This window comes from Colletotrichum destructivum, chromosome 2 (genome assembly GCF_034447905.1).
Source record: "Colletotrichum destructivum chromosome 2, complete sequence".
Lineage (NCBI taxonomy): Eukaryota > Fungi > Ascomycota > Sordariomycetes > Glomerellales > Glomerellaceae > Colletotrichum > Colletotrichum destructivum.
The window spans coordinates 742,248-753,636 of NC_085897.1; the positions used below are offsets into that span (position 1 = coordinate 742,248).

Here is an 11,389-nt window from a genome sequence, read left to right on the forward strand (position 1 = left end):
TTTTCTGACACAGAAGTCAACGGCAGACTCACTCATCAATCTCGCCGACGTTGGGACCCTTGCGCTTGTCCCCCTTGATGGTATTCCATCCCCAGTGGCCCAGCGACCTCAGGCTGCCCTTGATCCAGCCCTCGACTTCCTCCTCCGGCACGACGATGTGCCGCGCGCGCTCCTCGTCCTCGGGGCGGATCTCGAAGCGGCGCATGCGCGAGGCGATGCGCGGGTCGACGACGACGGGCGACGTCCAGATGCGCTCCTTGGTCCGCTCCTCCTCGTCGTCCGAGGCGGGCGCCTCGGCGGCCTCCTTCCACACGCTCTTGACCCAATTGCCCTCCTCGTGCTCGAGGGCGCGTTGTTGCTCGTAGGGCTGGTCCGGGTGCTGCTGGGATGACGGACCGTCGTCCCGCCACTCGCGCGAGGCGGCGAAGCAGGCGGCGGCTACCTGACGGCCGATGTCGTCGGCGAGGCGGCGGCGGTTGAGGAAGCGCTGCATGCGGGTGAAGGTGCCGGCAAAGCCGAGGAGGTGCGGGAAGGGGATGGCGTCGGAGGGGGAGAACTCGGCGGGGATGTGGAGGGGGAGGTGGGAGGTCGGGTAGTCGAGGGTGGTGTTGTAGGGGACCGGTTGGGGCGGGCGGTCGGGCTTGTTCTCCTCTTTGGGGGGTTCTTCGTCCTTCTTCTTTTCTTCCGAGGCGGCGCTCTCCTCTGTGCCAGAAGCAGCAGCAGCAGGTGTCGCCGTCGTGTTTTCGGTGCCCTCGGCAGCCTCGGGTTTGGGGGGCTCCTCGGGCTTGGGCGGCGGGTCAAGGGGGCCGAGCCAACCCTCGTGCAGGCCGCGGACGTACTCCTTCCACGTGTGCCTTCCGATGACGATGTCGCCGCCGGGGCCTTCGTACTCGGGGATGCCGTTCTTTTGGCGCAGAGCGTCGCGGATGTTCTCCTCGGTGGGCAGCAGCTCGACGTCGGGCCTCTCCTCGCGGCTCCTGCGGCGGCGGATCTTCTCGGCGACGGCGGCGCGGACGTCGCCCTGGCGGCGGCCCTGGACGAACTCCCAGTCGAGGCCGGAGGCGGCGAGAATGGGCTTGATGTACTCGAGGAAGTGGTCCTGGGCGACGCGCAGGCCGTCGCCGGGGGGCGCCTCGAGGAGGACGGTGAGCTTGCGCGGCAGCTGGGACGGGTGGGCGAGGGGCTCCTGTGCGAGGGGTGCGACGGCGCGGGCCCAGCGGGCGGTTGCGCGGTTCTTCTCGCGCTTGTCGTAGATGATGGCGGCGGAGATGGCGCCCGTCAGGGAGAGGAAGATCATCCAGTTGCGCGAGGGGAGGCGCTTGGGCGGGCCGCGGAGGCCCATCATCTGCCAGACGGGGTTCGGTTTCGCGGCCTTGTATCCCTCGGCGGGGTTTGCAGCAGTAGTCGTGGTCGTGGTCGTGGTCGTGGTAGACGGATTCGGGCTCGGGGCTGCGGCCGCCTGGTAGAGGATCGATGTTAGTACGGGGGGGGGGGGCTTGGCTCTTGATGGCATCGCGACTTTGCTCACCTCGGGCGGCGTCGGTTTGGTGTCTGCCATGGTTTCGCGTGTAGACCAGATAGTTGTGTATAGGGTGTTGCAGAGGAACGACAGGCGTGAATGGAGCACCGCACAGAGGATTCACCCGAGAGATCGGTCGCTCACAATGCCTCGTATCGGAGCTGGCTGGGAATGAGGTTTTTGGAAATTTTATCGTTTGGTCGCGATAAGAGCTTCGCTGAATTATCGGATCTAGCCGTCCATAAGCGGTATAGCGCGGACGCACGTTCTGACCGCCTTCTGAATATGGCCAAGGGTCGCCCGCTGCCAGGCTCCACCGACAGCTGTCAGCCCGTCACTCAATCAGTCACCCAGCCAGGATTTAACATATGTCTTTCGCTCTATGCACCTTTTGATATGCAATATCCGTAAATGGGAAGAAAAAGGCGGGAACGCCAGCTACGTCTGGCTTTCGATGAGAGAGGCATGGAGGAGCTTCGATCAAGCCTTCCGTTCCTCTAGAGTTTGTGGCTGTTACCATTTGAACCCAGTCAGCCCTGCCAGTTAATTAACTCGGAGTTTTACACCGGAACGCTTATCCACGTGGGAGTGATTGAAGTCGATGGTCTGGCGATCCTGGGCCTGACGGCAGATCCATAATGAGTGATCGACTCCTGGAAAGCAGCGAGGGCAGTTGCATTGCTGAAGGGATGCTTGTTTCTGTGCCCCCCGTGGCCCGTGGCCCGTGGCTCATGGCCTATGAGGCAGCGATGGCAGCGAGCCTGGAGACCGCCCATGGATCACTGGGCAACATCTGACACAGGCACAGGGCGTCACCTGAGCCGCACGCCGTCTTGAACTGCGAAGCTTCGTCATCCCGTTGAAAGGCATGGTGTGGCGGTGCTAGTGGTCTCCCTCGTCTCCCGCGTTTTCCTCAACGCCGATGCACCATACGAGCTTTGGGTGAATCCTGTGTGAGCTCAACCATGAGCCATGTGCCCTCGAAGGTTGATGCAATGCAGAGAGGCAGATGCAGCCAGGTGAGCTGCAGCCTACCACGGCGTTCCAGAGCCAGGACGCGCCATGCAGGACAGAGCGTGCAGCGATGCCTTGTGCCATGTGCCACTGATCAAGCTTGTGCCGTGGCGGGTGCAACGATCTGTATTCGGCGGGCATGAAGATGTCCGGTACGAAGAGCTGTTCATCCCAGATGGATGCGAGCATCACGGTACAGTAGTGCCAGGCGAACCACGCGGTTGGGTGTCGGTCCTTATTCGGTGCGCTATTCCATAGTGGCAGAGCGGGTTGGAAGCAGTCAGTTGAAGAGTAGGTGCCAACAGGTAAAAACGGTTGGGAGTGTATTCTCGGCGGAATGTCGAGACAATGTTGCACAGGGAGAGTTGAAAAGCCAATCGGGGGACACAGGGCGGATGACAGTATCGACACTCTTTTGTTGCACCTGGCGATGCAGAGTTGTCGGTCTCATCTCAGGTGGAGGTCGCGTCTGGATAGTGAGTGCGGTGTGTGTATGTAGCCCTTGGGATGCGGTGGTTGATTCAGAGTTCCTGAGGTGAGCGAGTTGAATGACACGACCTTGCCCATCTACAGATACCTAAGTACCTGTAGGTACCTGGTAGGTAGAAACCGAGAGGAGGCATTGAATAGGTTGAGTTCGGTGACTAACAGCAACACGGCGCGCTCCAAGCGTGAAGAGTCGGTGAAGAGGGGCCGCCGAGGGGCAGCAGAAGGCAGGACGGACGGAGGTCAGGCTAAGCGAGTTCCAAGGGTGAAGATGAAGTCCCTGAACCACAATCTTTTGCAGTGGTCCCAATGCTTGCTACACTCAAGTCAGGTACCACCTACCTACGTACCAATGGATTCAGGCGTTGTATGCGAAGGTACAGGTGTACTAGGCATAATAGTCCCTGCCCCTCCTTCCTCGTCTCGTCAACAATGGTCTTTGGCCCCGCAGCTTCTGTGGATCCTACAGGGTAGTAGCAGCAGCAGCGATGACGGAGAAGGAGGAAGAAGGAAGGAAGGACAGGACTATCTGTACTTAGGGAGGCAAGATACATACATACCTGGTTGCTCTCGCATGTTGAAGAACGCTCGGTCATCCACCTAGGTGCTCCGCAACAGGAGCTATAACATCCGACAGAGAGAGCATCTGTAAAAGAAACACCCACACACAAAAGACCGATTGGTGTTTTTCATCCTGCGCGCAGGGCAGCTCGTAGGGCGGGCCGGGTCAAGGCCTTCGGGTGGAGGAGGACAGCTACGGAGGAACATTCCCAGTGGACGGGCGCAACTAAGAGCCCCACATCAACGGCGATCGGCCACTCACAACCCGCCCTCTTCTCGAATCTCAGGGGTAGCCGGGGTCCAGCGACGTCTCTGCTTCAGCGCGGTCCCTGGATCTTCTCAATGGAGAGAGCACAGAGGGACCACCACACAGAGGGACAGAGGGATAGACGGAGGTACATACGTACGCACAAGGGTACTTCCACCTCCTGTGTCCCTCCACCTTCCCCGCCCACACACAAGCAGGTCTCCTCTGACCGACAATGACCTGGCCGAATCCTCACACTCAACTCGACACAAGCATTGGCATTGGCCTGGAACCCCCCTCGACCGCCTCCTTGATTGTCCCTTGCTATCCGCCTGTCAACGGCGAGTCTTGTCTTTTGTCGTCGTCAAGTTCAACCACCCTAAACAACGGCAGAACCAGCACAAGCCAGTCTCGTGACCTCGACGTCTCCCTCTCCTTTCAGTTCTCTGCATTTTGGCCGGTTGCTTATTTTTGTCTCCCTGCCTCGCTCAAGCCACGAGGTTGCCTCATCCCGCCGCATTGAAAACCCGACCATCTGTCAGACTGCTAAGCTACCTTGGGCTGCTGCCACTTACCTAGCTAGCTTCGTCCGGCAGTCTCTTCTCCGCTGTCGTTGGTTGTTGGCACTGGGGAATATTTACCCCCTTATTAGAGCCTGAGCCTGAGCCTGGAGCCCCTCTCCGCCACCTTTTTTGCGCCTTATCGACAAATCCTCTTCCCTTCTCCCCCCCCTTTCGTCAGTGAAGGAAAACCAACCACCGGCTGGTTTTCGATTCTTCATCTACTTCTTCTTCATCTCCAAACCAATTCTCCCCTCCCGTAAGAATCACCAGGTAAGCTTCGTTGTCCACCGTCGCTCCCTGCTCTTTGCATGAGCTCTGTTCCATCTTCCTACCTAGGGGCACACGCACTTACGCTTCTTCATCAAAGGCTCGGTGGGTTTGCGAGGACCTCCCATCCACCCACCCGCCCACCGCAATCTATTCTTCCTCGACAACGCACCGGGGGACGCCCCCAATCCATCCAACCATCCGCCTTGACCCTGCGCACCGCACCGCGGCTGCGACCTTGCCTCCTCCTTTGCAGCCTCCCCGCCGTCGAGCAGCAGCAGCAGCAGCAGCAGCAGCAGTAGTAGCAGTAGCAGTGGCAGCAGTAGCAACAATAGCACTCGACTCGCTGCCTCAATCCCACGGTCCGCTCGTACATAGCACGCTGTCAATTAAACTGCCACTTTGCTAGTTGCCCGCACAGCCCGCGCAGCATCCCTACCCGCACACGCCGTGGCCCCTCCCGAGTCAGGACGAAACCTTTACAATGGAGGGCAATAATAATCGTCTCTACCTCAACATTGGGAACAACAACGACCGTTTGGCTCCCGGCGGCGACCGACAATTTCCCACCACGCCCTCCACTTTCCCCCAGCCTGTCTTCCCTCACCAAGGCCAGCACCAACAGCAGGCCGGCATGCAGCATCAGCAGCAACAGCAACAGCACCAGCACCAGCAACAACATCCGCCTCAGCAGCAGCAACAGCCCTACGCTACCGGTTACGCCCCCTCTGGTTACTTCATGCCGAACCAGCAGCAGCAGCAGCAAGGCCAGTACCCTCCTCAGGGTCACGGGGACTACAATGCTGCCTACCAGCCTCGCTCGAACACGCCCGGCACCAACGATCCGAACGTCGGCCTCGCTCACCAATTCTCCCACCAGAACCTAGGCGGCGCTGCACGGGCATCGCCATACGGCTCTCGCGGCCCCTCGCCCGGCCAGCGACCTCGCACTGCTGGCGCTTCGGGACAGCCGCCCTCGGGTTATGGACACTATGCAACGCCTCCGATGCCCACCCAGTCCGCAGCGCCCGTCGAGGCTTTCGCCCCGGCCCCTGAGCGCCTCTACGAGAAGTATGGCCCCAACGCCAACAACAACCAGAAGAAATGTACCCAATTGGCGTCCGACTTCTTCAAGGACAGCGTCAAGCGCGCCAGAGAACGCAACCAGAGGTGAGTGATCAAGTACGCCGTCCGTCGACCGCAACATGCTGACCATGCCCTTCGTACAGACAGAGCGAGATGGAAGCCAAGCTCTCTGAGCCTGGCCAGAGCCAGCAGAGACGCGAGCAGATCTGGTCTACCGCCGGCCGTAAGGAGGGTCAATATCTGCGATTCCTGCGAACCAAGGACAAGCCCGAGAACTACAACACCATCAAGATCATCGGCAAGGGCGCGTTCGGCGAGGTCAAGTTGGTGCAGAAGAAGAACGACGGCAAGGTCTACGCCATGAAGTCCCTGATCAAGACGGAGATGTTCAAGAAGGACCAGCTCGCCCATGTCCGTTCCGAGAGAGATATCCTGGCCGAGTCTGACAGTCCTTGGGTCGTCAAGCTTTTTACCACTTTCCAGGACTCGTACTTCCTGTACATGTTGATGGAGTTCTTGCCCGGTGGTGACTTGATGACCATGCTTATCAAGTACGAGATCTTCTCCGAGGACATCACGCGGTTCTACATTGCAGAAATCGTTTTGGCGATCGAAGCCGTCCATAAGCTGGGCTTCATCCATCGGTGGGTTGACATTCCTACAAATCGCGAGTTGCTGGAGCTGACACCCGCAGTGACATCAAACCCGACAACATTCTGCTGGACCGCGGAGGTCATGTCAAACTGACTGATTTCGGTCTGTCTACCGGTTTCAACCGTTTACACGACAATAACTACTACCAGCAGCTGCTGCAAGGCCGTTCCAACAGACCGCGCGACCGTAACTCTGTCGCCATCGACCAGATCAACCTCACCGTCAGCAACCGATCTCAGATCAACGACTGGCGCCGGTCGAGGAGATTGATGGCCTACTCCACTGTTGGAACGCCCGACTACATCGCCCCGGAGATCTTTACGGGACACGGCTACACTTTCGACTGCGATTGGTGGTCACTGGGTACCATCATGTTCGAATGCTTGGTCGGATGGCCGCCCTTCTGCGCCGAGGACAGCCACGACACGTACCGCAAGATTGTCAACTGGAGACAGACCCTGTACTTCCCTGACGATATCCAGCTTGGTGTGGAGGCCGAGAACCTGATCAGAAGGTAAACCAGACGCCCCGTACTCTTGTTCTCTTGGAAACTGACAAAAACTCGTAGCTTGATCTGCAACACCGAGAACCGTCTCGGCCGAGGGGGCGCACACGAAATCAAGCAGCACTCGTTCTTTAGAGGCGTCGAGTTTGACAGCCTGCGTCGTATTAGGGCACCTTTCGAGCCCCGTCTGACTTCGGCCATCGATACCACCTACTTCCCAACCGACGAGATTGACCAGACTGACAATGCGACCATCCTCAAGGCGCAGGCCGTCCAGAATGCCCGCCAGGGCGTGCCTGCGGTTGTCGAAGAGTCTCCCGAAATGAGCCTGCCCTTTATTGGATATACCTTTAAGCGTTTCGACAACAACTTCCGATAGGCGTCATATTCGCATCACCCTGGCAGCCAGCTCTGCACTGCGTGCGCCCTTCCATCCGAGGAGCAGCTGCTTGGGCGGGCAAAGCGGGGTGGGGAGGAACGGAGGAGCACAAGGCAATGTCTCGCTGACCACTGCATTTTGCTTACTGCCGATCCAATACACCAGATTCTTGTTACCAAGACTTGCATTTATCGTTTTTGTTTTCAATCACTGCATACAGGGCGTTGATACGCATCAAGACACACAAAACTCGCACACATCATGTAGATGGAAGAGGCGGACTGGGGATGTGCCTCGGAGAGGCCTTCTTTGAGAGGGCCGACGGATGCCTAGAGCTTTCATTCTCACGAGAAGTACGGGTAGGAGTTGCCAGGAGACGAAATGAGGGCGGGCGCCAGATCTAGTGGTAATGCCGGATCTACAGGTCACGGATGCTGTTGTGAATTTAGGAGACACGAGGACGACTGGCAACAGTATCAAGGTGAAGACGAAATGCAACCGAGACGATGCAATTGAAAACAAAACCCTCCGTGCTGACATTGTAATTGTATTTGCGTGCAACTTTCTTGAGGTTCATGTCAGCCCGTCTGTATGTATCCCTGTAGGGTTGATGAGCAAGCATCCTTACATTTCCCATGACCCGCGCCAAAACGCCGTGATATCTTTCCTAAAGGTGCCTTGTGGCGTGTGTTGGGTGCGACGATCGTTTAACCGCATAGCCCGCAGCTCGCGAGCTGAAGCTGGTGATTGCTGGGACCTGGCCGGGACACTATGCCCTTCTCCTCGTGCCCGCCGAGTCCCCCGTCAACGTGTTCTTGGCCATTGCCATGCGCCAACACCCATGCATCCTCATGAGGTGAAAATTCAATTGAAAATCCGCGAAGCTCGAGTAATATCTCCCCCAATCACGCGGACCTCACCTCCTCGTGCCCGGCGCGGCGACGTACCTCTCCTCACGCTCCGACATGAACATGACCTGCAGCCAGTACTCCTTGGCGTCCGGGTCCCAGAAGCTGAACTGCTTGTCGTCGCGCTTGTCAAGCTCGCGGGCGGGGATCTTGAAGCCGCACGTCTCGTAGGGCTCGGCGGCGACGAGGAGGTACTGGAAGTTCTTGTCGGGCTCCTCGACGCGCTGGGTGAAGGCGTTCATGACCTGCCACTTGGGCTCGACGTCGGGCGCGATGTCCGGGTATTGCAGCTGGAAGAGCAGGCCCTGCTGGCGCGTGACGGGGTCGCGGACCTTTGTGATCTTGTAGCCGGGGCGGCCGATCTTGATGACGTTGCGGCGGATGCCGGCGCCGCCGAAGCCGGCACCGGAGACGCCCATGGGCAGGCCCGTGGCCGGGTCGATGTTCTGCTTCCCCTCCTTCTGCTCGCGGGCGGCACGGCGGGCGAGGTTGGTCTGGTGCTTCTTGCCCTGGGTGTGGGCGAGGTAGGAGCCGTCGTTCTGGTGGACGGTGAGGCAGAGGCGGCACTCGAAGGAGCCGACGTGGTTCTTGAAGAAGTAGGGGTCCTTGTCGAGGTCGATGGTTTCGAGGGCGAGCTTGCGGAGGCGCTCGCGGCGGTCGGCGTTGGTGGCCGAGAAGGAGGCGACGCCGCCGCCGCCGAACTTGGAGCCGGCGCGGTTCTGGTAGTCCATCTTTTCGGGCTGGGCTTTTCTTGTCTCGTTGGCTGTTTGTGTTTTTGGGTGGTTGTGTCTGCTATTGTTCGCCCTGAGTGTTGTTGTTTCTTTTGAGGGGGAGGAGTAGGTGGACCTGTGTTTCGGTGGGTGGATGGAAGGCTGCTCTTGGATTGAAAATGCGATGGAAGCTTGGGGAGAGTCGCGAAATGCACAGGGTTCACCTCGGTGAGGAAACGCACCGGCACCAAGATGTTCCGGTGGAGGAGTGGGCCGTGCACTAGTCCACAGCTTTCGGTGAGCTCGGTCAGCCCCGTTTGTTCACGACTTCACATGTGCTTCCCGTGACAAGCAAACAAACAACTGCACGCCTTCAGCACATCAACAAACAACCTATACCCCCGTATCAGACGCCGCAATCTGTGTCTCTGCTTCCATATTTTTCATTCAATTAGAGGCCTGGGTATTACAACAATCCAGGGGGCGTGGCGCAATGGTAGCGCTTCTGATTCCAGTCCAGAAGGTTGTCCGTTCGAGTCGGGCCGTCCTCATTCATTTGCTGCTTTTGAGGCCTGATGAGTTTCAGGAGTTTGGATCTGCATTTTCATGATTTTTGATGATTCAGGCGGGATAGCTAACCCCTTGAAAGGGGCACACAGTCCGTTGAACGCTATTCGAGCCATGACGGGAACATGTCTGGCTATGGCAGCCGGCCCCTTTTAACTATGTGAATCGACAAATGAAGCTTCCGGGTTCCAAGATTGATCCCACGACATTGGTTGACGGGATGTCCATGTCCCAAAATACGTAGCAGACTCGGCAGGGACGCCATAACATTGCCGAAGACAATAGCGATGAAGATAAAGGAACATATCAGGTAATTCGTCTGCCTGAACCACAAGACAAATAACTACCCTCTTTTACTTCTTTGAAGGTGGCATTAAGGAACTAGAGCAAGATCTTCGAGAAAACCGGAACCTCCAACCTCCCTGGAGACAACTAGAACGGTCCACCCAGCCATGGTGGCGTCAGGTGACTGACTATACGCGGCTCACCTCTTCGGCCTTGTTGTTCGAATCATGCGAGGAGGATGTTACGCGGGATGTGGAGGGGGTTTCTTCCTTCCCTGTGGCGAGGCCCTCGGATGTGGCGTTGCTCTTGGCTGGCCGAGAGTCATTTCTATTCTGCCAAAGGCGGAGATAGGGGCGGAGGGAGGGCAGGATGCTGACGATCAAGCCTGTGTGACCGTCCAAGACTGCCAGTAACTCTGAGAAATGGTATTAGCTTCGGCGGGAGCGGACAGCGGGCATTGTGACAGTTGGCTTACGGCCTGTGTTGAGGGCTGGCACTTCGGTGAAGACGGCTTGGACTACGAACCACCTCGTGAGGGTGATGAGGATGTTGACTAGGCCGATGCTGAAGGTGACGCTGGCACTGGTCTTCTGCGCTTTCGACATGTTCAGCTTGCTGATATAGACGAGCGGGAGGATGAAGACTGGGTTTCCGTCAGCGAGTCATCTAAAAGACGATGTGCGGGTTGGGACGAGGCTCACTGAAGACGTCAGAGCTGAAGTGGAAAGCCCAGCCGAGGTTGTCGTTGACTTTCCAACACCGCTGAGGGCAGGTCGCGGTGTACGACCTGAGGGAAGTGATTAGCAACGGTAAACACGGCCCAACGAAACGCGGAGAGAGGGGAAAGGGGATGGAGAGTACCAGTAGCAACCCCACTTGCAGTAGAATAAAACCATGCACATGGTCGTGATGAAGCCAGCAGCACAGTAAGCCACGAGGCATAACAGCGAGGCTCTTATCTTGGTAGAGCCTTTGCCGAATATTTCGTAGTATAGAGCGAGGAGGGTGCCCTTGTTGAAGTATTGCTGACAGTAGAATGGGAAATACAGGAAATACAGCGTCTGTCACACCGACTTGTCAGCTCGTTCACGTCGCGCCTCCAAAGGGGATGAGCAGGGTAGACAGCAGCAGGCAGTTAGGCAGGCCACATCACATACCCTGTAAACGTAGACCGACTCCGCTTCCGTGGCCACCCAGTTGGTCATCTTGAAGTCGATATCCGGCTCGTAGACGCCGCGGAGGTACAGCGTGATGTCGACGGCGTTCAGGGAGACGCCGGCGGCGAAGGCCGCGGCGATGAAGGCATCGCTGAGCACGAATCCAGCTTTGAGGTGGAATATCCGCAGGTTGATCCGCGCGATGATGAGGCAGAGCGCGATGGTGATGAACAACCACTCGACGGCCTGGTGATGAAGGTGAAGTGGTTAGTTCAAGCCATGATAAGCCCCACATGCATAAGAAGATTGTCGAAAAAGGAACCGTAAACACAAACAATTAACGCCTCTGCCGGAATGCCTCTCATCTTCTACCGGATGGCCGATGAAGGCTCAAGATCCAGACTGTCGTAGTAGCGTGTGATGAACAGGGAATTTTTTTATATAAGAAAAGAAAAAGGTAGAAACCCTGCGGACGCAAGAT

The 11,389-nt window shown here is 57.7% G+C and overlaps 4 protein-coding genes across 4 annotated transcripts; 1 reads left to right on the top strand and 3 right to left on the bottom strand.

Moving 5' to 3' along the window:
* On the bottom strand, positions 1-1,684 carry CDEST_02414 (Putative mitochondrial import inner membrane translocase subunit Tim54). The gene is made up of 2 exons (XM_062918573.1): positions 1,529-1,684; positions 1-1,459 (listed from the first exon to the last, which is right to left on the bottom strand). The coding sequence occupies exons 1-2, from the start codon at positions 1,556-1,558 to the stop codon at positions 29-31; spliced, it is 1,461 nt and encodes a 486-aa protein (XP_062774624.1). The 5' UTR covers positions 1,559-1,684; the 3' UTR covers positions 1-28.
* A 2,405-nt stretch (positions 1,685-4,089) lies between these two features.
* Positions 4,090-9,077, top strand: CDEST_02415 (Putative serine/threonine-protein kinase, active). Its single transcript, XM_062918574.1, has 6 exons — positions 4,090-4,660; positions 4,758-5,827; positions 5,887-6,387; positions 6,438-6,911; positions 6,966-7,848; positions 7,912-9,077. The coding sequence occupies exons 2-5, from the start codon at positions 5,142-5,144 to the stop codon at positions 7,279-7,281; spliced, it is 1,977 nt and encodes a 658-aa protein (XP_062774625.1). The 5' UTR covers positions 4,090-4,660; positions 4,758-5,141; the 3' UTR covers positions 7,282-7,848; positions 7,912-9,077.
* CDEST_02416 (Putative matrin/U1-C-like, C2H2-type zinc finger, SF3A2 domain, Zinc finger C2H2 superfamily) lies at positions 8,185-9,077 on the bottom strand. Its single transcript, XM_062918575.1, has one exon. It carries the CDS (start codon positions 8,918-8,920, stop codon positions 8,198-8,200), a length of 723 nt encoding a protein of 240 aa, XP_062774626.1. The 5' UTR covers positions 8,921-9,077; the 3' UTR covers positions 8,185-8,197.
* An 862-nt stretch (positions 9,078-9,939) lies between these two features.
* On the bottom strand, positions 9,940-11,273 carry CDEST_02417 (uncharacterized protein; the record flags this gene model as incomplete). Its single annotated transcript, XM_062918576.1, has 6 exons — positions 9,940-10,166; positions 10,227-10,394; positions 10,453-10,538; positions 10,613-10,812; positions 10,909-11,154; positions 11,244-11,273. 6 exons carry the CDS (start codon positions 11,271-11,273, stop codon positions 9,940-9,942), a joined length of 957 nt encoding a protein of 318 aa, XP_062774627.1.
* Positions 11,274-11,389: the final 116 nt, after the last annotated feature.